At 51.1% G+C, this 27,437-nt stretch overlaps 1 protein-coding gene and 1 pseudogene across 1 annotated transcript; both read right to left on the reverse strand.

Moving 5' to 3' along the window:
* Nucleotides 1-1,616: 1,616 nt before the first annotated feature.
* On the reverse strand, nt 1,617-8,521 carry NXNL2 (nucleoredoxin like 2). The gene is made up of 3 exons (XM_059658719.1): nt 7,954-8,521; nt 2,381-2,545; nt 1,617-2,084 (listed from the first exon to the last, which is right to left on the reverse strand). Exons 1-3 carry the CDS (start codon nt 8,253-8,255, stop codon nt 2,069-2,071), a joined length of 483 nt encoding a protein of 160 aa, XP_059514702.1. The 5' UTR covers nt 8,256-8,521; the 3' UTR covers nt 1,617-2,068.
* Nucleotides 8,522-24,400: 15,879 nt separating this feature from the next.
* LOC132211804 (elongation factor 1-alpha 1-like) lies at nt 24,401-26,893 on the reverse strand (annotated as a pseudogene).
* Nucleotides 26,894-27,437: the final 544 nt, after the last annotated feature.

Below are 27,437 nucleotides of genomic sequence, written 5' to 3' on the forward strand. Positions count from 1 at the left end.
TCAGCCTCCAGAGCTGTGAGAGATCTGTGTTCCTAGTGTTTCGTGCTGCAGCCTGAGCTGACACACAGCCACACGCGTGTCCCAAGCTCCCCACTGCACTGAGGGCCGTGGGGGAGGGGGGGGGCAGGATAGCGGAGCCTCGGGCTGTAGGTGAAGACGGCGATCGGAGGCCTCGGGGCGTCCGTGCTGAAACACCCACAGGGCTTACCTCCGGGAGACGGCTTTGCCCTCGCTGCCCACCATGGTTTGCTACTGTAATACAAGGGCAAAAGGCGCTTCAGCATGGACACCAGTGACATCGTCCCCTGAAAGAAAGCTGCCTGAAGTTAAGAAAAATTACTTGTCAGGGATGTTATTAAAGGAAATGTATTCTGTTAACGATAATGTCGGGGACACATCTCCCTCTCGGCCTGGGCCGGCCCCGGGGGAGAAGGCACGTGCCAGCAGGGCTGGGGTGGCTGTGCAGCGGCTGCGCCCAGGCCGCCCGCCCTGCAGGTGCCTGCTCTCCAGCCACCGAGCGCCATGGGTCTTGGGCTCCCGTGTGGCAGCTACAAGCATGTTTATCAGGAAGGATGCATCCAGTCTTTAAGAAGTCTGTGGCTGTGGTTTTACACACACACACACACACACACACACACACACACACACACACGGCTTGTGGACTTTCCATCTGCAAGAGATAACCCCCTCCCCCAGAGAATGTGTGGTTAAAAATACCATAATTAGCCCTGGCCAGTAGCTCAGTGGTTACAGCACCAGCTCTGGCACTGAATGGCTGAGGGCTTGATTCCCAGTCAAGGGTATGTACCTGGGTTGCAGGTTCGATCCTGGCCTGCCTTGGGCGCCTGCAGGAGGCAACCAATCCATGCATCTCTCTCACATCAATGTCTCTCCCCACTGCCCTCTCTCTCCCTCCCTCCCTCCTTCCCTCTACTCCCTCTAAAAAAAGAAAAAATATCAATGGAAAAAAAATCCTTGGGTGAGGATTAACCAAAGATATATGTATGTATGTATACCATCATTAGAGCTTAAGTGTTCTTATCCAAAAATAGATACGGTAACCACATGACAGGATGGAGTGCTAGCTGAGCTGTGTGGTCCTCATCTGTCATTTATACATGCACCAAACCAACAGCTGCACACCTAAACTTACCCAACGTTAGTTACATCTCAGTGAGGCTGGAAAAAACACCACAATTAAGTGAATATTGTTTCAGGGAAAGAACTGCACTCCTGCCTGCTGTATTTCTGGGGCAAATGATGACCAGATTAACTCCATCAGCTACGTCTTTGTCAATCCCAGTCCCCAGTGCGGTGGTCCCCTGAGGGGACAGAGGACAGGCGGGAGGTCCAAGTGACAGCATGGAGCCCCCCACCCACCCCCCACCCCCTCTGGTTAAGCCAACAACGCGGCCATCCCTCACCTCTGGGCCAAAGCCTTCTCCCCCCCCCCCCCCCCCCCCCCCCGCGCTCTCCACTGGTCGCAGGGGAGCTGGGGCGTCCCTGGGTCCCGCGCACAGCTTGCTCCCGTTCCCAGCCCAGTGACCAGCGCAGTGGGGCGCGGAGGGGACTGGCTGGGGGGGCGGGTAATCTCCGGTCCCCCCCCCGCCCCCCCCCCCCCCCCGTCACAGTGCAGCTGGAAAGGAGGGAAGGCCTGGCCTGGCCACGGGACAAGCTGCCCAGCGAGGCGGGCAGGAGGCAGGACCGGCTGCAAACCCGAACCTGTGGCTCCCCTCTTGCTCTTTTCTTTCTTTAAGAAACAGAGTTTATATGAGCTTTATTATTATTTTTAATTTACTGATTGAGAGAGAGAGGACGGGAGTGGAGGGAAGAAGGGAGAAGGAGGGGGGGAGAGAGAGAGAGAGAGAGAGAGCGCTCCCCTTACTTCCGCACCCATGGGTCGCTTCTTGTGTGTGCTCTGAGCCGAGCCCAGCGGAGGCTCGAACCCTCTGCTCCCGGCCAGGCGCCTCCTGCGCTTCAGACCCGCGGGGCTCCGGTCCTTTGGGACCCGGCGCCGGCGGGGTTTGGTCCTGACGGGACTGCACAGCCTCGACATTGTCCCTCCTTCCTAGGGTATGATGGCGCTGTTATTCATTAAAAATAAAGGTGCGCACAGAAACAGGAGAAAACATCGCAAAGAAAGCACCCTTCGCGGCACAGGCGCAGTCCTCCTCCTGGGGGAGCCGCGCAGGGAGAGCCCGGGGGCACCGCCTCCTGCGTCGCGGGCAGCGCGGAGCCAGCAGCGGCCGGCGGAGGAAGCGGCGCTAAGAAGTGGGAACAGCTGGAGGCCGCGGGAGCCGGGCCGCTGACACCCCACCCGCTTCTCCCCAAGGGCTGGCCGCAGCACCGGGCCCCACTCCTGCCCAGGCCCCGGCCTCACCCGGAGAAGTTCTGAAAGACCGGGGCGGCCTCCACCCAGCCTTGGAAGCAGGCCGGGCCCCGCTCCCGGATCTGCTTGCGCCCTTTGTCGGTGATGACCTCCCCACTGGGCTTCAGGATCACAAGCTTGGGGGTGGCTGTGACGCGGTACCTGGTCCTCAGCTCACTGCGGAGAGAAGGGGGCAGGCCAGGGTCAGCGGGCGGGGAAGCTGTGCCCCCCCCCCCCCCCCCCCGCACAGCCTCAGGGCCACGCCCGCCAGCGGCCCGGGAGCCCCCTTCCTTCCGCGTCGCCCTCCGCCAGCCTGTCCCAGAGCGTCAGCAGCTGGGCTGCTCAGGCCTGTGCTGCCCGCGACCATGGCACAGACACGAGGGACAGAGGAGCCCTCACAACGTGGCTGCTGTGACTTTCATCTTAGTTCATTTTCATTTAAATTTAAGAAGCCACATGTCATGGCTATTGTACTGCGCAGTGCAATTCTAAACCCACAAATAACCCCAATACATTCATATTCCCCTCCACATCCCAAGAGGCTGAAAATACCAGGTGGACAGAATGGTAACCGTTAAATTCTATGAGTCCTAAGTAAAGGCGAAGCTTACGCGTCTTCCTGCCCCTCCCGTTCCAGGGCCTGCTGACACGCTGTGGAGGAAACTGTTCTTGGCTACTTCACCGCCATGTGTGACCCCACAAGTGGCCTTTCACACAATGGTTTGCATTTATTTAGGGAAAGGAGCCTCCTCCTTCGTTTTGCAAATCTCCCCACACCCTTCCCAGGTTCTGCCCTCAGGACAGGGCGCCACGGCCAGCCTGCAAGAGCCTCGGCCAACAGCAATCCGCTTTCCCTCATCTGTCACCCTCAGGATGTGGACCTGAGTGGAAGGGAAAATGCACGTGAGACCTCCCGTAAGCAAATCTTCCCCGGACATCTCCATCCAGGTCCCGACTGTTTCCAGCACCAGGCCCCGACTGCTCTCCCCTGGGCAGGAACACACACGGCACCTACTCCCACTTCAAACACCTACGACACAGTGACGAGCCGGCCCTGCTCTGGCCACAGGGGGTCTCACTAAATGTCAAATAATCAGTAGCTCACAGACCACTTCATCAGACCATAATATGGCATTGCAACTGGAAACCAACAAAAAGTAATTGTTTGGGAGGAGCTTAAAAACTAAATAGCCATAGATTGTATGTGATGTGAAACAGCAATGCAGGCTACAAAATAATGAACACAGAGCACTGTGGAACATACTACAATCCCAAACTGGAGACACAAGCAGACTCAGAACCAGTGCCTCCCTGTGGAGCTCGAGGAAAGAGGAAGGTGGGAGAATGCGCCCCAAGACACCACAGCCACTCATCACCAGGAGGGACGGGATGGGGCGGGCCACCGGCTGCAGCGGGGCCTGAAACAGACGGCGCAGGCCGAGCCGGAGCCGCACCCTCAGGGGCTCCCTCCTCCAGACCAGCTCCCGCCTGTGCTTGCAGGCGTTCCAGCTTAGCGGATATTTGTTTCCCTTCGATTTGCTGCTGCTGTTTTCATCACTGGCAACATCAAATCAAGCTCTGACACAGTGAACTGGGCTTTGAGGAGCAAGGAGGAGGTTTGGGATGGACATTGGAAAGAGTCACAGTGTGGGCCTCACATCCTCGCGCTGGCAGCCTCTGCCTGGGGACAACTGTAACGCTGGAGCCATACCTTCTCCTGGACTCAGCCCCATCCCCGCTGGATGCTGAGCTGTGCCCAGAGAGAACCGCCTGTGCCTTGTCGCTGGGCAGAGGGAAGTCCTGGTCACAGAGCATTTTAACCATTTCAGGGACATCTGAGAGCCCAGCTCCTCCTGGCCCTCAGTGCTGGTGCCGGTGCTGGTGCTGTGGCAACACTGGTATCCTCCCTTCACCTAACGCAGTGCCTCACACTCCCTGGCACAGCCGCCCCTTGGTCACCATAGCAATTCGGGCTCCAGTCTCTTTCCATCTTGGCCACCAGAAGACTGTTTCAAAGTGAAACTGTCTCCTTATCCCAACCAGGCATCCAACAAGCGCCTTGCAGACACAAAGCTCTGCACAATGTCTAGTCGGACGTTAGGGCTACAGAGAACCCCGAACACTCCAGCACGTAGTGTTAGGCTCGAGCCATGGCGGGCACAGGCCTCCCAGGCCAGAGATGCGCCCGGTGTCCCCAAGGGCACGGCCGAGGAGGGTCTGCCAAGGGGGCTCCACGGTTGGGGGATGTGATACGTAAAACCTTTAGGGGTGGGAAGTGTGGGAAGTGTTCTGGAACCTCAGTTGTCCAATCTGGACAGAACACAGGTGGAAAGGGCAGGGGTGGGAGACAGTGTGGTCAAATGCTGGGGGGCAGGAAGATGCAGACTGAGAGCCACTGGAGAGCGGGCAAGGGCACGGCAGGACCAGACCTGTCTTTGATGAGATGAGGCAGGTGTGAGAATAAGAATCCATTGAGTGGGGACACCGAGGCTGGGGGCCGATTAGACCAGTGGTCGGCAAACTGCGGCTCAATAACCACATGCGGCTCTTTGGCCCCTTGAGTGTGGCTCTTCCACAAAATACCACATGCGGGCGCGCACGTACAGTGCGATTGAAACTTCGTGGCCCATGCACAGAAGTCGGTATTTTGTGGAAGAGCCGCACTCAAGGGGCCAAAGAGCCGCATGTGGCTCGCGAGCTGCAGTTTGCGGACCACTGGGTTAGACTATTCTAGCAGTCCAGGACCTAACTGAGGTAGAAATGAGCAGAAAGACAGGAAAGGACTGGAGAGCCACAGACGCGGCAGATTCAGGGCCTGACGGATGCGCTGGGTCAGGAAGTCCAGGAGGAGCTGGGCCCTCAGGTGGAGAGGCCACAGTCCAGCAGCCTGGCCCACGCACTGACTCACCCATGGCTCTGAGGGCTCTGCTGGGGCTGTTCTCTACCCGGGACATGAGCCACGGCCGGCTGGTTCTCCATCCGTCCCAACTGGTGACCTGGAGGCCAAGGTGCTCCATCCATGGGGCAGTGGGGGGGGGGGGGGGGCAGTGGTGAGAACCAGAGCGGGGGGGGGGGGGGATGGGGGGGTCGAGGAGGGAATACTCCAGAGCCCAAGTGAGCGTGAGTGTGGTCAAGGAACAATCACAAAATGCGTGAGACATCAGCACTGAGCAGGTCTCACCTGCAGGGCACACGCCACAGGAATGCCTGCTGGCAAATGTGCTGTTACTTCTCCTGGGCCCACAACACAGGGAGGGAAGCCAGACAGGGTGGCTGGTCAGTGGTGCTGCCCCAAGCCAGGCCTGGGAGGTCACCCCTCCTCTTGCCCACACCGCCTGTGGCTGAGGGATGCCAGTAAGCACGTCCCCGTCCAGGCAGAGGAGGGGCACTCACACTGGTTTGCGGGGGCTGCACTGCAAAGCCAAGGTCCCAACAAGGGGGAAAGGGATGCATGGGCAGTGAAGTCGGGGTGACATAGGGAAGGCGCTGGCCTGTCAGTCTAACCTGGGAAAAGATAACTGGCTAGAGGGGGTGGAGCCACTGCAAGTGCACAAAATCCTGAAGGATTCATTGGATAAGCTCCCGGTTAAAAACCACAGACAAAGGAATTCATATTTATTCATTCATTTTCTCTCTCTCTCTCTCTCTCTCTCTCTCTCTCTCTCTCTCTCTCTCTCCTTTTGCTTCGCTCCTGCTTCCTGGCACTGGCTTGTTCCGTGACCCGAGCTAGCCTGCCCAGCATGTGGCCGCGGACCCCACAGGCAATGGCCTGCAGCTGGGAACACTAGCTCAGCCAGCCAGATGCTGGACCAGACCTGAATATGGACTTCCTCCAGGGCAGAGGGAGATGGCACCTCAGTGGAGAACTCCCTTAATGTTACATCATCAATAAAGCTTCCCTCCATACCTCACCCTCCCATGGAGGCCTCAGAAGTTCTTGTTCGTGTGGCACCCCAAGAACTCCACTTCCATCAGCAACATGGGGACACAGAGGACACCTCACCAATAACACCGAGGGAAGACAGGCCAGGGCCCTCACCATGACCCAGGGGGCCCAGGAGAGTACTTCCCCAGCCCCACAGCACCAAGCAGAGTGCTATGTTCTGAACACAGTAGGACCTTCCCCCCTGCTGCCTGGATGCTCCTTACATTCTTTTTTTTTTTTTTTTAATATATTTGTATTGATTTCAGAGAAGAAGGGAGCGGGCGAGGGAGAGAAATCAATGATGAGAGAGAATCATTAATTGGTTGCCTCCTACACACCCCCACACTGGGATCAAGCCCAAAACCCCGGCATGTGCCCTTGACCGGAATCAAACCCGGGACCCTTCAGGCCGCAGGCCTATGCTCTACCCACTGAGACAACCCAGCTAGGGAACTGGCACTTTCAAAACTGTGTTATTTCAGAAGCTGTGCATAAATTGAATACTAAGCAAATCAAAAGGCATTTTATGACCGGCACTAGCCATGATGCTAAAATGCATCCTTTTGCCGAGTGAATCCCGGTTATTTGGACTTATCTTCGACGTGTGTCGCTACTCCTGCTGTGAGAGAAGTGGGCTTGCCCAGCTCACCTCTCCCTCCCATCATGAAAGCAGGTGTTGGAGAAAGAATCACACTTCCAGGGGACTTGCAAAGGTAGCTTCCATTTTTAATTGCCCAGAAGGAATGTCCTTTGAGGACAATTAATTTGGGAGGGTTCATGCCACAGGGAAACCATAATCCCCATGGAAATGCACAGGTGCTCTGTAAACAAAGCCCAGAAACCTCCCGTGCGCCCGTGGAGGGCCCGGGTAATGCACTCCGTGAAGCCGATTTAACCCAAGCCTGGAGCTTACACCACAAGGACCGCCAAGATGCCCACGCGAGGGCCCGAGCCACGTTCCCTCTGCCAACCCACCCTCAAGTCCTCCCTGCCCCTCCTCCCTCTTCCCGCAAGCCCCCCACCCCCACCCCACCCCCGCAGAGCCCGTGCGCAGCCAGGGGAGAACTACGGCCAATTTCTAGGTGATTCACAAACTCTGAAACCCAGCAAAGCTGAGCGTCCGCGCCGTCACGTCTCTAAACAAGAACGCGAGATGCTTCAGGGCAGGCGTTTGTGTCACCCTGACCGCCGCCTCCGCGGGTGCGGGACCGGTCCCACAGCTGGTGCAGGACCGCGCTGGCGGCGAGGACATGCCAGCCACGCGCAGTGAAAATGAACCTGGGCTCTCCCCTCCCGGGCTCCGAGCCCGGCCCCGCACCGCTGGCCTGGGCAGCCACCCCTCGGCTCCGGTTCTGACAGAGCGACTTCCCGAGTCCCCTCCCTTCACACTCAGTCTCCCCGTGCGGTGGGGCTCCGCGCCCCGCAGCGCCGCGCAGCTCGGAGAAAGGCAGGCTCTGCAGCCGGAGCGTCCGGACTCCGGGAGCGACCGCTCGGTCCCCGAACCGCTCCAGCCTCCCTGGGAACCTGCGCCAAACGACTTGGACCCGGGCCGGGGCTCCTGGCTGCAGGGACAGGAGGGGGGGCGCAGAGGGGGTGTGGGGAGGGGGCGGCGGGGGGCGGGGGGCGCGGGGCGCGGGCGAACCCCGGCGGCCACACTCACTGCCGGTAGGGGTCGTGGAAGGGGAGCGCCAGCCAGGCGCCGGGCAGCTGCCGCAGGAACCCTTCCATCTCCGGGGCGCTGCCGTCGGTGGACACGAGGACCACGGCCAGGGGCGCGGGCGGGCGCGCCTGCTCCACCAGCTCCGCGTAGAAGTCGCAGAGCAGCGGCGTGAAGTCGCGGCTGGGCGCGCAGCGGCCCGATGCGAAGTACAGCGCCACCACCTTGTTCTGCAGCGCCGCCTCGGCCTCCACCCAGGCGCCGCCGGGGGCCAGCAGGCGCCGCCCGCCCAGCACGTCCACCATGGCTGGCGCGGAGGGCGCGGGCGGCGCGGGTTGCAGGGGGACGGTCGCTTGCGGCGGGTGGTCGCCTCTTTTCTCCCCGCTCCGTGCGGTGGCGGCGCAAGACCCTCCCGGGCATCAACACCGGCCTCGGGCGGCGACTGGGCAGCAGCGTCCGCACTCGGGGAGGAGGCGGGGAAATGCAGACGCCTGCGGCTCCCGCGGCCACCGCAGCAGCTCCGCGCCGCGCCTCCGGCAGCGAGCGGCCCCGCTAGAGCCCTAGCGCTCTCCCCGCCGCGCCCGCCCGGCGCCCCTCTCCCCGCCCCTCCCACCGCCCGCAGCGCCCCGCAGTCTCCGCGCCCCTCTCCCCGCCCCTCCCATCGCCCGCAGCGCCCCGCAGTCTCCGCGCTCCCCGCCCACGCGCTTCTCTCCCCTCCGACCCTGCCCTGCGCCTGCCCACCGCTCCACCTCGCGGCGCCCCCCCCCCCCCCGCGCTCGGTCCCGCCCCCCCTGCCTGGTGTTCACCGAGCAGTAGGCCGGGAGGTTCTGTCCGGAGGGGAAGGGCGGGTGGAGGGGAGACGACCCCGTTCTTTCCCGGGATTGCAGGACATCCTGCGCCTGGCCTGGGAGTCCTGCACTTGAGGGAGCTGCTGCTGCTGATTTTTAAAAATCTTTATTTATTTTTAATTTTTATTATGGAAGTATTCAAGTATACATAACAGTAGAAATAGTATAATGAAGCCCAATGTTCCCATTAGTCCGGCGTCAGCAATCCACACTCACAGTGCATTTGACATCACGATGTACCTGTGAGGCAGCTTCTTAAAGAAGCGAAGAGTGAAGTGTCCCGCACCCGTGAGGCCTGGAGCAAAGTCTCAGCTTCCGGCCAGGGCGGAAGGACACGCGCCTGGGCGCAGAATTTGAGGAGCCATAACTCAGTGGTCAAGAAAAACACTATCCCAATGCAATGTTTTATTTTATCCTCACCCAAGGGTTTCTTATTGATTTTTCAGGGAGGAAGGGGGAGAGAGAAAGAGAGAGGGTGAGAGAGAAGTGGATTGGTTGCCGCTCACACGCCCAGACAGGAGATCCAAACCGCACCTTTCAGTATATGGGAGGATGCTCCAACCAACTGAGCCACCGGCCGGGGTACTAATGCAATATTTTAAAAACTCAAAATTGCCCTAGCCGGTTTTGCTCAGTGGATAGAGCGTCGGCCTGTGAGCTGATGGGTCCCGGGTTTGATTCCTGGCAAGGGCACATGCACATGCACATGCCTGGATTGTGGGCTCATCCCCAGTGTGGGGCGTGCAGGAGGCAGCCAACAATGATTCTCTCTCATCATTGATGTTTCTATCTCTCTCTCCCTCTCCCTTCCACTCTGAAATAAATAAAAATATATTTAAAAAAATAAAAACTCAAAACTAATGCCCAAAAGTTCATGATGAACAAAACATCAAACATGGAAATAGGACAGATGACCCCCTGCCCTCAGACTCAGAGGGCAGGCACCTCACCCTGTCTGCACCCTCCCCCCCCACACACACACACAAACCAAAACCCTAGGCGAATGAGGACAATTCATTGTGCTTGCTCTGGAGAGGGAGGGGCAGGGCTGCGGAGGGGGTGCAGGTAGACACCTGGAGCGAGGTTGACCCCTCTGCTCTCTGCACCATGGGACTGACATGTTGGGACACTATGCACTTGGCAGAGCCAAGGCTAAGTTCACATTCTGTTGCCGGACAGATGGCCCATGAAGAGCGCTACCAAAGCCCCCATTCACTGTCGTCTTAGAAGAGTAGGAATTTACAAGCAAACCTGGATTCTCCAAAGTCTCCCATCTCCAACAAGTGGGTTCTCGGCCAGGTTGTTCACGGAAAATGTCTCGGTTGTCAAACAAAACTTCAGTTCTCGACCCAACAATCCTTTTGTGCTGATACCTATATGGTCAGTTACATGCCTCTCAGGTGACAAAGGAGAGAGTGCGTGAGTATGGGTCAGTTCACCACTAAACCTCGAATTGTTAACATCTCAGGAAATTGTGCTGTGAATATTTTTTGCTTTTGTTGCTACTCATTATTATCAAACTAGAGGCCCGGTGCATGAAATTCGTGCACGGGGGGTCCCCTCAGCCCAGCCTGCACCCTCTCGCAATCCCGGACCCCTCAGGGGATGTCCGACTGCCAGTTTAGGCCCAATCCCATGGGACCTAAGCTGGCAGTCAGACATTCCTCTTGCAATCTGGGACTGCTGGGTCCTAATCGCTTGCCTGCCTGCCTCATTGCCCCTGCCTGCCTCATTGCCCCTAACCACTCTGCCTGCCTGCCTCATTGCCCCTGACCACTCTCCTGCCTGCCTGATCACCCCTAACCACTCTGCCTGTCTGCCTGATCACCCCTAACCGCTTCTGCCTTGGCCCCCACTGCTGCGGCTTCATCTGGAAGGACGTCTGGAATGACATCCGGAAGGTCGTTTAGCTGTCTGGTCTAATTAGCATATTATGCTTTTATTATTATAGATATGTACAGTAAGTCATATTGATTCCTAAGGTTAGTGATAGCAACAAAGTGAAAAGGAAAGTTGTGAGAACAACAATAGAGCTTAAAAAAGAAATAATTGCAAGTATGATAGAGATGTTCGAGTGTCTGATCTGGCTACCGAGTATGGAGTGGCGAAATCAATGATTAGCACACTTTTATTTTATTTTATTCTAAAAGACAGATTTTTCTACTTTTTATTTTATTTATTTTTTTAAATATATTTTATTGATTTTTTACAGAGAGGAAAGGAGAGGGATAGAGAGTTAGAAACATCGATGAGAGAGAAACATCAATCAGCTGTCTTCTGCACACCTCCTACTGGGGATGTGCTCACAACCAAGGTACATGCCCTTGACCGGAATCGAACCTGGGACCTTTCAGTCCACAGGCCGACACCCTATCCACTGAGCCAAACCAGTTAGGGCATTAGCACACTTTTAAAACACACAGAGGCCATCAAGAGTGCTGATGTTGCTAAGGCTGTGAAAGTGCTCATGAAACAACAATCACAGGCAGTTGAAGAGGCAGGAAATTGCTGTTGATTTGGATGAAGGACAAGCAGCCGGTGACAGCATTTCGGAGGCAGTGACATGTGAAAAGGCAAAGGTGCTGCAGCCTGACCTGAACGCCCGCCCGAACAAGGGCTGACGGTGGCTCGTTAGGCCTGGATAGAGGCAAGAAAAGAGGTGGCCTTCACCGGCGAGGCTGCTGGCTCTAACAAAGCCTCTGCAGAGAATTTCGTGATGGAATCTGAACAATCCGCAGGGGCCAGGGGACTGGTTCCCCAGCGAGTGTTCAGTTGTGATGAGACAGGCCTCTTCTGGAGAAAACGCCCAGAGGACCTACATCCCACAGCAGGAGTCATGGCCGGGACGCGAGCCAGCGGAGGACAGGCTGGGCTGCTTGCAGGGTGGGATGGAGTGGCCTTCAAATGGAAGCAGCTACTGAAACCCTCCGTTTTCAAGAAAAACAATGTCATGAAAAACAAGTTGAATTCGACATGGAGGGCTCCTAGCAAAGCTTGGGTAAACAGGCGGGTTTTTTTGTTTTGTTTTTTAAAATATACTTTCATTGATTTTTTTACAGAGAGGAGGGGAGAGGGATAGAGAGTTAGAAACATCGATGAGAAACATGGATCAGCTGCCCCTTACATGCCCCCCACTGGGGATGTGCCCGCAACCAAGGTACATGCCCGTGACCGGAATCGAACCTGGGACCCTTCAGTCCGCAGGCCGACGCTCTATCCGCTGAGCCAAACCGGTTAGGGCAACAGGCAGTTTTTTATTGAGCGGATTCATGAAGTGTTTGCCCCATGTGTGAGGACATACCCCTGGGAAACACAAATGCCACTCAGGGCACTTCCTGTCCAGGCCTGGAGCAGAGCTGCTGGAGGCGCACAGCTTCCCCACTGCGAGGTCCTCCCCACCTGCAGCGCCCGCCCCCAGCCCGCGGGCCAGCAGGTGGTTTCTAACCCCACCCAAAGGTCCTGTTTCAGAGGTGGTTTTCTTTTTGTTCTCCTCACCCAATATCTTGTTGAATATTCTCTATTCAATAAAAATTGATATGTTTTTATTGAATTTTAGAGAGAGAGGAAAGGGGAAAAAGAGAAACATCAACGTGAGAGAAACACACACACCCTGGGTATGTGCCCTGACTGGGAATCAAACCCAAGACCTCCTGGTGTTTGGGACGACACTCCCACCAACTGGGCCATCCGGCCAGGGCAGAGGTGTTGTGAGGTGACCTGTGAGACTAAGTTAGCCCTCAGGGGGTCCTGGAAGGAGCGTTTTAATATCCTCACTTGCGTCAGGCTCATAGAGCATGGGGGAGTGTGTTCCAGGACCACGCAAACAGCTAGAACAGTGGTTCTCAACCTTCCTAATGCCGCGACCCTTTAATACACTTCCTCATGTTGTGGTGACCCCCAATTTATTGTTACAAATTGAACATAATTAAAACATAGTGATTAATCACAAAAACAATATGTAATTATATATGTTTTCTCCGATGGTCTTAGGCGACCCCTGTGAAAGGGTCGTTCGACCCCCAAAGGGGTCGCGACCCACAGGTTGAGAACCGCTGAGCTAGAAGAAACTGTGGCCCGAGCCTGTTGCTGACAGAGCCTGTGCGGACTGTGAGGGAGCCTGTCTGTTGTGGGGACACTGTGTCCCTGGGCAAGCCCATGGCCTGGAGGGGGGTGGCGATGGGAGGAGTCGGTGAGGACACAGCACTGAGCTGACCACCCAGGAGCTCCAGGGCCTTCAGAGGAGGAGGGAAGGAGGCCATTCCTACTTCACTCATCAAGGGAATGCTGGGAAATGAGCAGAAATGCAGTTTTATTGAGAAATATCACCCTGCGATAAATTTGTTCATTGACAGTGCCGTGTTTCACGTCAGGCAAGTGTTAAAACACAAAACTAGTGGGTAGTTTTTTGGTTTATTTTTCTAGAGAAAGTGGAAGGGAGAAAGAGCGGGAGAGAGAAGCAGATGAACACATCCATGGGTTGCCTCCCGCATGCGCCCCAAGCAGGGCCAGGAATCGAGCCTGCAGCCGAGGTGTGTGCCCTTGACTGGAATCAAACCCAGGACCCTTCAGTCCGTGGGCCAATGCTCTATCCACTGAGCAAACTAGCTAGGGATTATTTTTGTTTTAAGGTGTTTACTTATAGATTAAAGAAAGTTGAAACAGGGAATTATCTGGGGGTCTTGAATGGATTACTTCAATTTACATTCTTTCTAATGGGGGAAAATGATTCATTTTTTGAAGAAATCACTTCTCAGCAGCCTTCCAAATGAATTAAGTTTGAGAACTGCGGTGCCACTGTACAGTGAAATCAGAGGGAAAAATCAAGAGGTGCTGTGAGCAGTCTACTAGTAAATCTTGTATGTGGAGGCCTATGACTTTTGCTAAATCTCGGAAGCAAGATGAATGGAATGTCCCTAAACTCTAAATATCAAAACTCTATTTTGATCTGTTTGGCTTTTTTTCTTATATCACAACAGTGAACGGAGTGGAGAAAACATTCCAAAACTTTTAGTGCCACCCATCCACAGGAGAAATATCCGATTATTTGTGTAAACGCCGTGAGTTGAGCGGGCAGATGTCTGTTCCCAGGAGAGCAGCCCACCTAGGGAGCCACCCCAGTGCTGACGCTGGGGCAGCCCTCCCCCTCCTCCAGGGCGCCCTGGGGAGCACAGTGGGAGCCGAGAAAAGAGCTCTGCCTACTCCGCAGGGGCCCCTCCTCCCGGGGCTGCCCTGACTGTGTGTGTGTGTGTGTGTGTGTGTGTGTGTGTGTGTGTGTGTGTGTGTGAGGACTTCTCCCTCAGAGCTCCTGGCAGGCACCCAGGGGAGGGTGATTCATTCCCTCCCTCCTGTCTAGAGGCTTCTCCACACCACCACCCCCCCCCCCACCCCCGTCTTCAAGGGCCTTCTCGGGCCCTTCCTGTTGCATGAGGCTCCCGGGAGTGACAGCCTGGGTGACCTGAGTCCTCCTCTCCACCTGTCCTCAGGGCTCCCAGGCCCCCAAGCATGGCAGACACAATTAATCCCCAGCTACTTTAGCCTAAAGCATAAGGTTTCGGGTAACGAACTATGGGAAATCAACATAAAACACACAAGGGTTCATACTCAGCTGCTGTTTTGGGGGGTTTCTCTGTGTGTGTGGCGTTTTTGCTTTGCTGGTCACACTCCCTCTTTGGTCTGCGGGCTGCCTCCTCCGGTTCTGCCTTTCTCATGGGCCCACCCCCCTTCCGGACTGAGCCCCTCCCTCGGTTCCAGGCAGAATCTCAGTCAGCATCGGAAAGGCCACCTGCAGGTCTCACAGCCCAGACCGGGCAAGCACTGCTGTCCCCAGCCAAGCAGACTCCCGCAGCGGCCTCCAGCCGGGGCCCAGAGCCACCCAGCGGTGAGCACATGGAGCTCTTTCCTCATCTTCCTGCCTTTCCTTCCTACCAGCTTTCCAGCTTTGTTTTTCTCTTATTAATTTTTTAAAATCTTTATTGTTGAGATTATTACATTTGTCCCTCTTTTTCCCCCTCATTACCCCCCTCCACCTGGTCCCTGCCCCACCCCAGGCCTTCACCACCCTACTGTCTGTGACCATAGGTAATGCATATATGCATATAAGGTCTTTATTTAATCTCTTCCCACTCCCAACCCCCCTTCCCTCTGAGAATCATCAGTCTGTTCCATTTCCATGTCTCTGATTCTATTTTATTCACCAGTCTATTCTGTTCATTAGATTTCTTATTTATTTTGATTTTTAGATTCAATTGTTGATAGATATGTATTTATTGCCATTTATTGTTCATATTTTTTGTTCGTTTTCTTCTTCTACTTCTTCCTCTTCTTAAAGAATACCCCTTCCTGCTCCGCCAACAGTAATCAACTCTCTGTGTCTAGCTGTCCTTCCCTGGGACAGCTCCTGTAAATTAAACCACATGTGTGTTTTTCATCTGGCTTCTTTCATTTTGTGTGTTTGAGGTTCCTCACGTAGCGTGTCTCGCTCATTCCTCTTCCTGAGCAGTGCCCCAGTGTGGACACGGCGTTGTGCTGGCCATTCACTGGCTGGTGGAAATTGGGGCTATTATGAATAATGCTGCTATAATATTACATTTTCTGTAGACATACTGCCTTTCAATTCTGATGTGTATATTCCTAGGAACCTAGAGTCTTATAGTAAATTTATATTTAACTTTTAAAGAAACTACTGAACTGTTATCCAAAGAGTTGCAGCAGCTTTTCCACACCTTCACCAACATGTGTCATGCCTGTTTCTTGGATTAGTCCTGGTGGTGAGTGGGAGGTAGTATCTCAGGTGTAATTTGCATTTCTTTATTGACCAAGGATGTTGAGCATCTTTTTGTGTGTTTATTGGACATTTGCATATCTTCTTCAGAACAGTCTACTCAAATCTTTTGCACTTTTACTTGGACTGTCTTCTTGTTAAAGAGTCCTTTATATATTCTGGATACCAATCCTTTATCAATATAATTTGCAAAAATTTTCTCAGTCTGTGTTTTTTTTTCATTTTCTTAACAAAAGATTTTAATTTTGCCCTAGCCGGTTTGGCTCAGTGGATAGAGCACTGGCCTGCGGACTGAAGGGTCCCAGGTTCGATTCCAGCCAAGGGCACATGCCTGGGTTGCAGGCTCGATCCCCAGTGGGGAGCATGCAGGAGGCAGTCGATCAATGATTCTTTCTCATCATTGATGTTTCTATCTCTCTCTCCCTCTTCCTTTCTCTCTGAAATCAATAAATATATATTTAAAAAAAAAGATTTTAATTTTGATGAAGTCTAATTTATCAACTTTATTTTTCATGGATTGTGGCTTTGATGTTGTATATAAGAAAGCTTGGTCATGAATATTCTCATCTCTGATTTCTTCTAAGTTTTATAGTTACAGCTCTAACATTTAGGCCTACAGTTCATTATGATGAAGGGTATAAATTCAACTTTTCAAATGTGAATATCCAATTATTCCAGCCTCATTTGTTGAAATGGCAATCTTTTTTTCCAATGAATTATTTTCCTACCTCTGAGGAAAACCAACCAATTAACCATAAATGTAAAGATTAATTTCAGGACTTTCAATTGTATCACTGAGATAGATAGATAGGTAGGTAGATAGATCAGTCTACATATATCCCCATCCCAGTACAATGCTATCTGGATTATTGTTGATTCATAGTAAGTTTTGAAATCAGGAAGTATTAGTTCTCCAAATTTCTCTTTATTTTTCAATATTCTTTTTGCTATTCTGAGTCTTCTGCATTTCCATTAAAATTTTAGGACCAGCTTATTCATTCCTCCAGCAAAGCCTGCTGGGGTTCTTATAGGGACTGCCACCTTAATAATGAGTCTTCTGAGCCATGAACATGGAAAGTCTCTCCCTGTATTTAGACCTCCTTTAATTTGTAGGCTTCAGGGTACAACCTTACACTTGTATTAAATTTATCCCTAAATATTTTAACCTTTTTGATGCTGTTATGAGTGGAATTAATTCTATTTTGGGTAGTTCATTGCTGTATTTATTGTATATAGAGAAATGCAATCAATTTTTATACATAACTCTCTTATCTTACAACCTTGCTGACTTGATTTTGTCACTGGATTTGTTGAAGGTTTTTTGGATCTACAGTCAAGGGAAATTGGTCTGTAGTATTCTTGTGATGTTTTTGTCTGGCTTTGGTGTCAGGGTAAGAGACCTCATAGCATAGAACTGGTAAGTATACCCTCTTCTATTTTCTGAGTCTGTGAAAGATTCACATTGGCATTTCTTTTTTACATGTCTGGTAGCATTTGCCAGTGAAGCTATCAGGCCCTGGGCTTTATTTCACGAGAAGAGTCTACTTTCTAGTCAATTTCTTTGCTATAGATCCATTGAGATTTTCTAATTCTTCTTGGCTAAGTTTTCGTCATTTGTCTAAGACTTATCCATGTCACTTGAGTTGTCCCAGGTGTTGGAATTAAGTAAATCATAGCATTTCTTTACAATTCTTTTCATTTCTGTAGGGTTGGTAGTAATGTCCCCCTTTCATTCCTGACAGTGATTTGTGTTTCTTTCTTGGTCGGTGTAATTAAAGCTTTGCCAAACGTGTTGATCTTTTCAAAGACTCAACTATTGGTTTCATTATTTTTTCTCTATTGTTTTTGTTTTATATTTCACTGATTTCCATATTAATCTTTTTCTGTTTGATTTATATTTCTTTTGCTCTTCTTTTTCTAGCTAAGGTGGAAGCTTAGACTATTGATTTGAGATCTTTGTAATACAGGTTTTTACAGCTATAAATTTCCCTCTAAGCACTATTTAGCTGTGTCCATTAATTTGGATATAGTGTGTTATGCTTAGCACTTCTTAGGATGTGATGTTCAATTTATTTTATCAATTCCTGTATAATATTCAATTATAGATTTTGCAAAAAGGTAACAAGGAATTTAATATAAATCATAGGTTGTGAGTAAACCAATTCAAGTTCTCTAGGCTTCTAAAAACCTGAGGCATATTGAGACCTCTCTCCTCTACCTATGCAGCACAGTGCAGTAATCGGATTAGCTGAGCTATCTAGAAAGTGAGCACTGCCATGTTCAGCATCAGACCCTGTGCACACAGACACCCACGTGGTAGTTCAGATGGTTTGTAGGCCAAGTTCCAACCTCTTACATGAATTCTGTCAAACACACAGCTAAGGCGATTATTCAGAGAAATTCCAAGTGTACATGACAAATGAATTGTGTTGGAATACTATTATTTTGTTCCTATTTAAAGTAGTTGGTTTTTTGTAATAAATAATATCTTCCAGAGTTATAAAATATCAACCCACTTCCCAAAGTTAAATTAATGTGTGAGAGAATGAGACAGCATCCTGCAGGAGAAAATCATTTGATACAAGGATTTCCCTGTCCTGAAGGTTTTCTGTTGTTTTGGGGGTGTGTGTGTTTTTGTTAATCCTCACCTGAGGATATTTTCCCATTCACTTTTAGAGAGAGTGGAAAGGAGGGAGAGAGAGATTGCTGTCTTCCGCACATACCCCAACCAGGGCCAGGGATTGAACCTGCAACCCAGGTAGGTGCCCTTTACTGGGAATCAAACCTGCAACTCTTTGGTGTATGAGCCAATGCTCTAACCACTTGGCTACACCAGTCAGGGCTCTATTTGTTTTGTTTTAAAACTTATGACTAGGTATTCTTCCAGGAACAAAATGAAGTAATCTAAAGAGTCTTGAGTTCGTTTCTGATGAAATTACCAACATCATTTGAATGTGAAAGTGTGAGGCCTGTTTTCCAACAAAAGCCTTCCTAATGGCCGACAGCAGGTGAGGGTCACTGGAGCTAGCATAGCCCTGCTGTGAACGGGCAAACACAGGAATACCATGTGCTGATGATCTCAGCAACCCGAACAGCACAGTCACAGAACCCAAACAGAACAGCTTTAATCATGTCCACAGTTCCAGTCTTTTAAGACTCTTATCTATATTAATAGAAGGGTAACATGCTAATTAGACTGGACATCTTCTGGATGTCCTTCCGGACAAAGCCACGGTGGTGGGGGCCAAGGCAAAGGCGGTTAAGGGCAATCAGGCTGGCAGGGGAGAGCAGTTAGGGGGCGATCAGTCTAGCAGAGGTGGTTACAGGTGATCAGGTCGGTAGGCAGAAGTGGTTAGGGGTGATCAGACAGGCTGGCAGGCGAACAATTAGGAGCCAGTGGTCCCGAATTGTGATAGGGTTGTCCGACTGCCAGTTTAGGCCCAATCCTGCAGGAATCGGGCCTAAACCGGCAGTCGGACATCCGCCAAGGGGTCCCGGATTTGAGAGGGTGCAGCCTGGGCTGAGGGCCCCCCATGCACTAATTTCATGTACCGGGCCTCTAGTCTATATATATAAAAAGCTAGCGACCGGAATGCCATAACGACTGGAATGACCAGTTGTTATGACACCCACTGTGGTCAGTGAACTGGCCCAATCAGGGGTGGGGCTGGCTGGCCAACCTCCCATGGCTCCTCCTCACAGAAGGCCCCGCCCAACTGCCCCCCCATAGGGGGCGGGGCTGGCCGGCCAACCTCCTGACTGCTACCAGGCCCTGCAACCAAACACAGCTCTTCGCAACTGCAATGCAGGGCCAACTCCCTGGGCTGCAAATCCAGCACGGCCACAGCCACAGCCACAGCCACATGGGCGCTGGGGCGGCTCCTTGGCTGTGAAGCCCTTCTTCCTGGGCCTGCGACATCTACAACAGGAGTGTAACTGAGATGGCAGCTACAGGACAGATCTCAGAACAAAGAAAGCAGTTCTCACTGCTCCTAGTGGAAGACAGCCGGAGGGGAGGCTGGGCAGCAGGGTCCCTGGGGGCCAGGAGGCATGCTGACTTCTGAGGTCTGAGTGCCATCTCAGTGTCCGGCTAGTAGGATGCATGACCAGGGACTACACTCGCCACTGGCCACCCTGGCCTTCACAGCAGTGACGACAGGTGAGAGCACCAACATTCAGGTGCCTGGGACACAGGCCTGGCCTTTGGTAAAGGCTGTGCAGCGGGCAGAGAGCCCTGGTGGAGGGTAGCACAGTGGAGGCTCACCCTGACGCTGCCTGGTGACTTCATGTGCTGCGGGCACTCGGAAGCCGTGCTGGGAACGATGGACACGTGGCGAACTGGAGAGAACCTGCCCTGGGAGTGTGTGCTGATGCTGAGTCCCCTGGCCACTTCCTCAATGCTGTGCTCACATCCTTCCCTTCGTGGGGATTGTTTTCTCAGTCTCAGAAATCCAGCACTTTTGCGAAAGATTGCTCCAGACAGTACTTGCCAGTGAACAAGGACTTAACCATCTAACAATTTTCATGAAACAAAATTCCTAAAGTCTTCCCTTTAAAGATTATAAAAAGAAAACCGAGTGTTTGGGTATCAACCTATGAACCAGGAGGTCACGGTTCAATTCCTGGTCAGGGCACATGCCTGGGTTACAGGCTCGACCCCCAGTGTGGGGCATCCAGGAGACAGCTGACCGATGATTCTCTCTCATCATTGATGTTTCTATCTCTCCCTGTCCTTTCCTCGAAATCAATAAAAATGTATTAAAAAAAAAAAGCACAAAATTATATTAACACTAGAGGTCTGGTGCATGGCTTCGTGCACTGGTGGGATTTGGCGAAACCAGCTCTGCGACATCCCCCAAGGGGTCCCAGATTGTGAGAGGGTGCAGGCCAGGCCGAGGGACCCCACCGGTGCACGATCAGGGCCTGGGAGGGGCCCGAGGGAGGGCTCCAGGGCATGTCCGGCCCTTTTCGCCCAGTCCTGATAAGCCAGACCCCAGCAGCAAGCTAACCTACTGGGCGAAGCATCTGCCCCCTGGTGGTCAGTGCACGTCATAGCAACTGGTCAAACAGTCGCATGGTTTGAGGGACAATTAGCAGCATATTAGGCTTTTATATATATAGATGGTCCTTAAAAAGAATCCTTAATAAAGGTATGACAATTTTATCTTATAGACATCATGATTTCACAAAGAGCAAAGGAATATTGGTAATATGGTTGGTTATAAAAGGGACTATTAAGTCAAACTAGGATTCTCTCGCCCTGGCCAGGTAGCTCGTTGTCCTGATAGGCCAAGGTTGTGGCTTCCATCTCTGGTCAGGGCACATACAAGCAGCACAGTTAATGCATAAATTAAACAAACAACAAATTGATGTCTCTCTCTTCTCTTTCTTTCTTTTTTTTTTTTAAATTAAATCTTTATTGTTCAGATTATTACATTTGTTCCTTTTTTTCCCCCCCCCATAACTCCCCTCCTCCCAGTTCCCGCCCCACCCTCCGCCCTCACTCCCCACCCACTGTCCTCATCCATAGGTGCACAATTTTTGTCCAGTCTCTTCCCACATCTCCCACACCCCTTTCCCCCCCAAGAATAGTCAGTCCATTCCCTTTCTATGTCCCTGATTCTATTATAATCAACAGAATTCTGTTCATCAGATTATTTATTCACTTGATTCTTAGATTCACTTGTTGATAGATGCATATTTGTTGTTCATAATTTGTATCTTTACCTTTTTCTTCCTTTTCCTCTTCTTAAAGGATACCTTTCAGCATTTCATATAATCCTGGTTTGGTGGTGATGAACTCCTTTAGCTTTTCCTTATCTGTGAAGCTCTTTATCTGACCTTCAATTCTGAATGATAGCTTTGCTGGATAAAGTAATCTTGGTTGTAGGTTCTTGGTATTCATCACTTTGAATATTTCTTGCCACTCCCTTCTGGCCTGCAAAGTTTCTGTTGAGAAATCAGCTGACAGTCGTATGGGTATTCCCTTGTAGGTAACTGAGTTTCTTTCTCTTGCTGTTTTTAAGATTCTCTCTTTATCTTTTGCTCTTGGCATTTTAATTATGATGTGTCTTGGTGTGGTCCTCTTTGGATTCCTTTTGTTTGGGGTTCTCCGCACTTCTTGGACCTGTAAGTCCATTTCTTTCACCAGGTGGGGGAAGTTTTCTGTCATTATTTCTTCAAATAGGTTTTCAATATCTTGCTCTCTCTCATCTTCTGGCACCCCTATAATTCTGATGTTGGTACGCTTGAAGCTGTCCCAGAGGCTCCTTACACTATCCTCGCATTTTTGGATTCTTTTTTCATTTTGCTTTTCCGGTTGGATGTTTTTTGCTTCCTCGCATTTCAAATCATTGACTTGATTCTTGTGCTCCTCTGGTCTGCTGTCGGGCGTCTGTATAATATTCGTTATTTCAGTCCGTGTGTGCTTAATTTCTAGTTGGTTCCCCAATATAAGATCGAGGGTCTTATTAGTTTTCGTGTAGATCTCATTAAGTTTATCGGCAGCTTCTAAACAGTTCTTGAGAGACCTTAAAAGTGTGGTTCTGAACTCTATTTCTTCCATTGACAATTTTGTCCTGTTTCTTTGTCTCCGAATTTTGTTATGCTTCTTTGGTGCACCCCCTAGTGGTCTTTGTTCGCAGTCTTATAGATAAATCTTGATTGTTGTAGCTAATTCCAGGGAGGGTTTGACCTCCAGGCCAAGTGGCTATGAGAATCAGCTGTGACAGTAGTGAGAGAACTTCTGTCCTCTAGGGAGGTGCTAATCTAGCCTTTGCCTGAGGCTATCCGGCAAATGCCTCTGTGCAGGGCTTGGGTGGGGTGGGTCGCACAGGATCAACAGGGTGGGCCGGAGAGAGCAGTTATGGCGGCTCTCAGTCCTGTCCCCAGGGGCTCTGCCTCCCCGAGTCCCAGCACCCGCTGCAAAGCTCGGAGAGAAAGCTGCACTCGCTCTGACCGAAGCCAGACAGTCCCCTTCTCCCGTTTGAGCCTGGGTCCCTAAGGACTCGCCTGTATCTGGAGCTCAGAGTCTGCGACTCCCTCCCGATTGAAAACGCCAACTGTGCCCTCCGCCGCCAGCCCGCTCCGCGCACTCCGCACCTCAGAATTTGACTTCAGCACTGCGCCTCCTCTGAGTGTCCGTATGCGTTTCTCTTTCCTCCTAGTTGTAGGACTTCCACTCAGCCAGCGTTCCTGTGATTCTGGGTGATGTCCGTTCCGTGTTTTAGTTTCACTTTTGAAGTAGTTGTTCAAAGCAGCAAACTCCGGCGTTAACCTATGCCGCCATCTTGGTTCTCCTCCTCTTACACTATTCTCTCTCTTCTCTTTCAAGTCAATTTAAAAAACAAACCAGGATTCTCTCCACAGTATTGTAATGGGGTGACCCGTGGAGACAACCACCAGGGACTCAGATCAAAATTTAGGAGCCTTTATTAAGCTGGCCAGCAACTACAGTTACAGCACCCTGCCGAAACAGAGGCTGAACTGCAGTGCCGACTACAGGAGTTACATTTTATTATTAAATTCTGTGCAGGCCCAGAGAAAAATGTGTCTTTCAAATTCTGGGCCCCCCCAATATGGAGGAAACTCTATTTATACTTTTTCCAGTCCTCTGTCTCCCAAATTTGGAATGAGACTTCCGGGCCTTCTGAGAAAGAAGGCCTGCGTGCTGGGAAGGGGCCATGAGACCCTATCTCAAGGCCTGGCAACTGTCTGGTGTCAGCACTGACAACTCTGGGGCATAGTTTACGGCCTCTCTGGAATGGGAGTAGTCCTATTTTCCTTATTATTTAAGACAGAAGCCAGAATAGCAGGGTTAAAGTTTCAAACAGCAGTTTTTGTATAAGATGGATACTTCAGTATGATGAAAATACCCACACACTAAAGGGTTGTGGGTTCGATTCCTGGTCACGGGCATGTATCTAGGTTATGGGTGCATTCCCCACACCCAGTCAGGGCGATTGCGGGAGGCAGCTAATCTGTGTCTCCGTCACATCACAAGTTTCTCGCTCTCTCCCCCCTCCCTCCCTCCATCTCTGAAAAACAATGAAAAAATATCCTCAGGTGAGGATTAACAAAAGAAACAAAAGCCCCACCTTGGTTTATGAGATGTGCAGCTGGTCTTTGCCCACTGATGGCAGAGATGGGAATATAGAGCCGTACTGAATTGGGTAATTCACCCAATTAAAGTTACGATGGCTGTCTACCCAAAACCACGCCCAGCACTCCACCCTGCTCCAGCCTGACGCTGTAACGAGAATTGTTTTTAAACAGGAAAATGAAACAAACAGTTTTAGGATATTTTAGATTATGAAGACACAGAAATGAGGAACAAGGTTTGGGTAGCAATGGGAAGCAACTTGAAACTTCACCTTGCAATTCATGATCAACTAGGTCAGTGGGCGCATAAACCCGAGACAGCGGATGGAAGATGCAGTGTGACCGGCCAGGACCTGACCTCTTCTGGGGGAGGCGGGCAGCAGCAGCCCTGTGGACACCAAAGGACCAACATGCTGCCGGCTAGTCAGCTGGGAGAATTAGGACTAAACTAAAAATATAATGCAACTTTTTGTACTTTTTGTGTTCTCGAGAAGCCAAGCACCACTCTGGCTTCACTGAGAATTACGATGCCAAGTGGCAGCGGTGGGGCAGAGCCCTCTGTGGAGCAGGCAGTGAGCAGAACCTGGTGAGCCATCAGTGCTGTCAGCAGCTCCGTAGCTTTGCTTTCTCAGGACACAAATGCGCTCTCGGTACCCGCAGCCTCCATTCCCCGGGCGCATGGAGAAACACACAGGGGCCCAGCTGCCCTGGCCTTCATCACACCCCTGGCAATCATGCTGGTTATTTCTCTCGAGCTCACGTTAACCTGAATGAGATTCTGTGGCTTTAAATAAAGCAGCTGGCTCTGCTTAGAGCGTGGGACCAAGGCTACTATCCATACCAGAAATGTAAGATGGGATGTCCAAAAACTAGTGAATTTTAACGCCTGTAAGCTGTACCCTCCTAGAAACATAATCTACTTTTATTTTTTCTCATTAAACTTTATTTTAATGGGTCTCAGAATTCTGTGACAGATTTTTGATCATGTTGTTTCCATTAAAAAATACTGATTTTAAAAAGTAATAACTTAAAAACTGCCACACACACAAAAGAACCAAATGGTCCACAAAACATTCTCCTCTTCTGAATGTTTTACGATGATGCACTGTAATCATTAGCAGCCTTTTCCATTAAACTTAAGTGGCCAATTGAGACAAACAGTCCTGAGACGGTTCTTCCACCACTGATTAAGGCGGGGTGGCGGCAGGTATTGGGGATAATACTCATTTAGCCTCTGAGCTTTCTGGGCAGGCTTGGCGACTTTGCCAGCTCCAGCTGCCTTCTTGTCCACTGCTTTGTTAACATCCACAGCATCTGTCTGTCTCATGTCACAAACAGCAAAACGGCCCAGAGGAGGGTAGTCAGAGAAGTTCTCAACACACATGGCCTTGCCAGGAATCGTATCGATGGCAGCATCACCAGATTCCAAAAACTTGGGGCCATCTTCCAGCTTTTTCCCAGAACGACGATCCATCTTCTCCTTCAGCTCAGCAAATTTGCAAGCAGTGTGAGCTGTGTGACCATCCAGCACAGGGGCGTAGCCAGCACTGATCTGGCCTGGGTGGCTCAGGACAATCACCTGAGCTGTGAAGCCAGCTCCTTCCCCTGGCGGGTCCTTTTTGCTGTCACCAGCCGCATGGCCTCGGCGAACATCTTTGACAGACACGTTCTTGACGTTGAAGCCCACCCTGTCCCCAGACAGAGTTTCACGCAAAGCTTCATGGTGCATTTCCACGGGCTTCCCTTCCGTGGTAACGCTGACCGGAGCAAAGCTGACCGACCACCCGCCGGGTTTGAGAACACCAGTCTCCATTCGACCAACAGGGACAGGACCAACACCACCGATTTTGTAGACATCCTGGAGGGGCAGACGCAGGGGCTTGTCAGTTGGTCGAGTTGGTGGCAGGATGCCATCCAGAGCTTCAAGCAGCGTGGTTCCACTGGCATTGCCATCTTTACAGGTGACCTTCCATCCCTGGAACCAAGGCATGTTAGCACTTGGCTCCAGCATGTTGTCACCATTCCAACCAGGAATTGGTACAGATGCTACTGTGTCGGGGTTGAAGCCAATTTTCTTAATGCAGGTGCTGACTTCTTTAACAATTTCCTCATATCTTTTCTGGCTGTAGGGTGGCTCAGTGGAATCCATTTGGTTACCACCAACAATCAGCTGTTTCACACCCAGTGTGTAGGCAGAAGGGCATTTTCACAGGTCTGCCCATTCTTGGAGATGCCAGCAGCAGCAATCAGGACAGCAAAGTCAGCCTGAGATGTGCCTGTAGTCATGTTTTTGATGAAGTCTCTGTGCCCTGGGGCGTCAATGATGGTCACATACTTGCTGGTCTCAAATTTCCACCTCGCTTCTGTTCAGCTTTCAGTTTATCCAAGACCCAGGCATACTTGAAGGAGCCCTTCCCCATCTCAGCAGCCTCCTTCTCAAATTTCTCGATGGTTCTCTTGTTGATGCCCCCACGTTTGTAGATCAGATGGCCAGCAGTGGTAGACTTGACAGAATCTACATGACCAATGACGACGATGTTGATGTGAGTCTTTTCCTTTCCCACCTTGGGTTTGAGTTACTGGTGGTTTTCATGACACCTGTGTTCTGGCAGCAAGCCCATTGCGAAAAAGCCATAATAATCTACTTTTAAAACTTCTCCACGAAGGGACCGATTTCAAATTATCATGGGAGATGGCAAAGAAGTGATTCAACACAGTGCACCAAGGCCTACCAGGGATGGAAAGCAGTGATCACTACCCCCACTGCACACACAGCTACAATTCATTGGGCATAACTGTCCTTTTTAAAATACAGCTTCCGCCTGGCCGGTGTTGCTCAGTGGTTGAGCACTGATCTAATCACATGCCTGGATTATGGACTTGATCCCCAGTAGGGGTTGTGCAGGAGGCAACCAATCAATGATTCTCTCTCATCATTGATGTCTCTCTCTCTCTGAAACCAATAAAAATATACTTAATAATAAAGGCAGCTTCCCTCTTTGATAGTAATTCTTTCTGAAAGTAGACCTGCTATTTAAATTACTACCAATTGGACCATTGCCTGACATTGCAAAGTCCAGCAACACTAAACAAAAGCAGGTCAGTGCTTGTGACCGCTGTGATGTGAAAACGGCAACAGACATGTATCTTTATTCAAAAAGCTTAGACTTACAGTCTAGCCCTCAGTTATACTAAAATAAAAAATGTGGCTGGACCATCCCACTAATATCTCAAGGGTGCTTATTATTACAATTGTTATATATGCAGATGCTAGTTTTCTGAAAAAATATAAAAACGGGAATCTTCCAGGCATTATATAATAAATGAAACTATGTGGAACTAAAGTGTGATCTCAAAGATTAAAAAAAAAAATCAAAGCACACATGGCAAGGTCTTAAATAACAAAGCTGCTATCTGTACAAGGCACCGCGTCCTGGTTCGATGCCAGCCTGGAGGCTCAGGCCTGCACCACGCACGTCAGCATCGCACTGGAGTCACAGGGCAGGACGCTCCCCATATACAGACAAGGAAAACAAGTGAGAAGGGCTAAATCATTGGCCTGGATCACACCAGCAGGAAGAGGGCAAACAGATCTAGAACTCAGGGAGCTGGCTCCTTTCAATATTCTTTTTAGTATACTATGTATAGCTGTCCCTTTTGTATCCAAGCTAGAGGCCTGGCGTACGGATCTGTGCAATGGCAGTCCCTCAGCCTGGCCTGCGGGGATCGGCCAAAACCAGCAGTCCAACGGCCCCCGA

This window comes from Myotis daubentonii, chromosome 11, assembly GCF_963259705.1.
Source record: "Myotis daubentonii chromosome 11, mMyoDau2.1, whole genome shotgun sequence".
Classification (NCBI taxonomy): domain Eukaryota; kingdom Metazoa; phylum Chordata; class Mammalia; order Chiroptera; family Vespertilionidae; genus Myotis; species Myotis daubentonii.

Coding starts and splice junctions, on each gene's coding strand:
- NXNL2 (XM_059658719.1), bottom strand. CDS start 8,255: ATGGTGGACGTGCTGGGCGGGCGGCGCCTGCTGGCCCCCGGCGGCGCC. Junction 2,546..7,953: donor TTCCACGACCCCTACCGGCA/GTGAGTGTGGCC, acceptor TTCTCTCCGCAG/TGAGCTGAGGACCAGGTACC.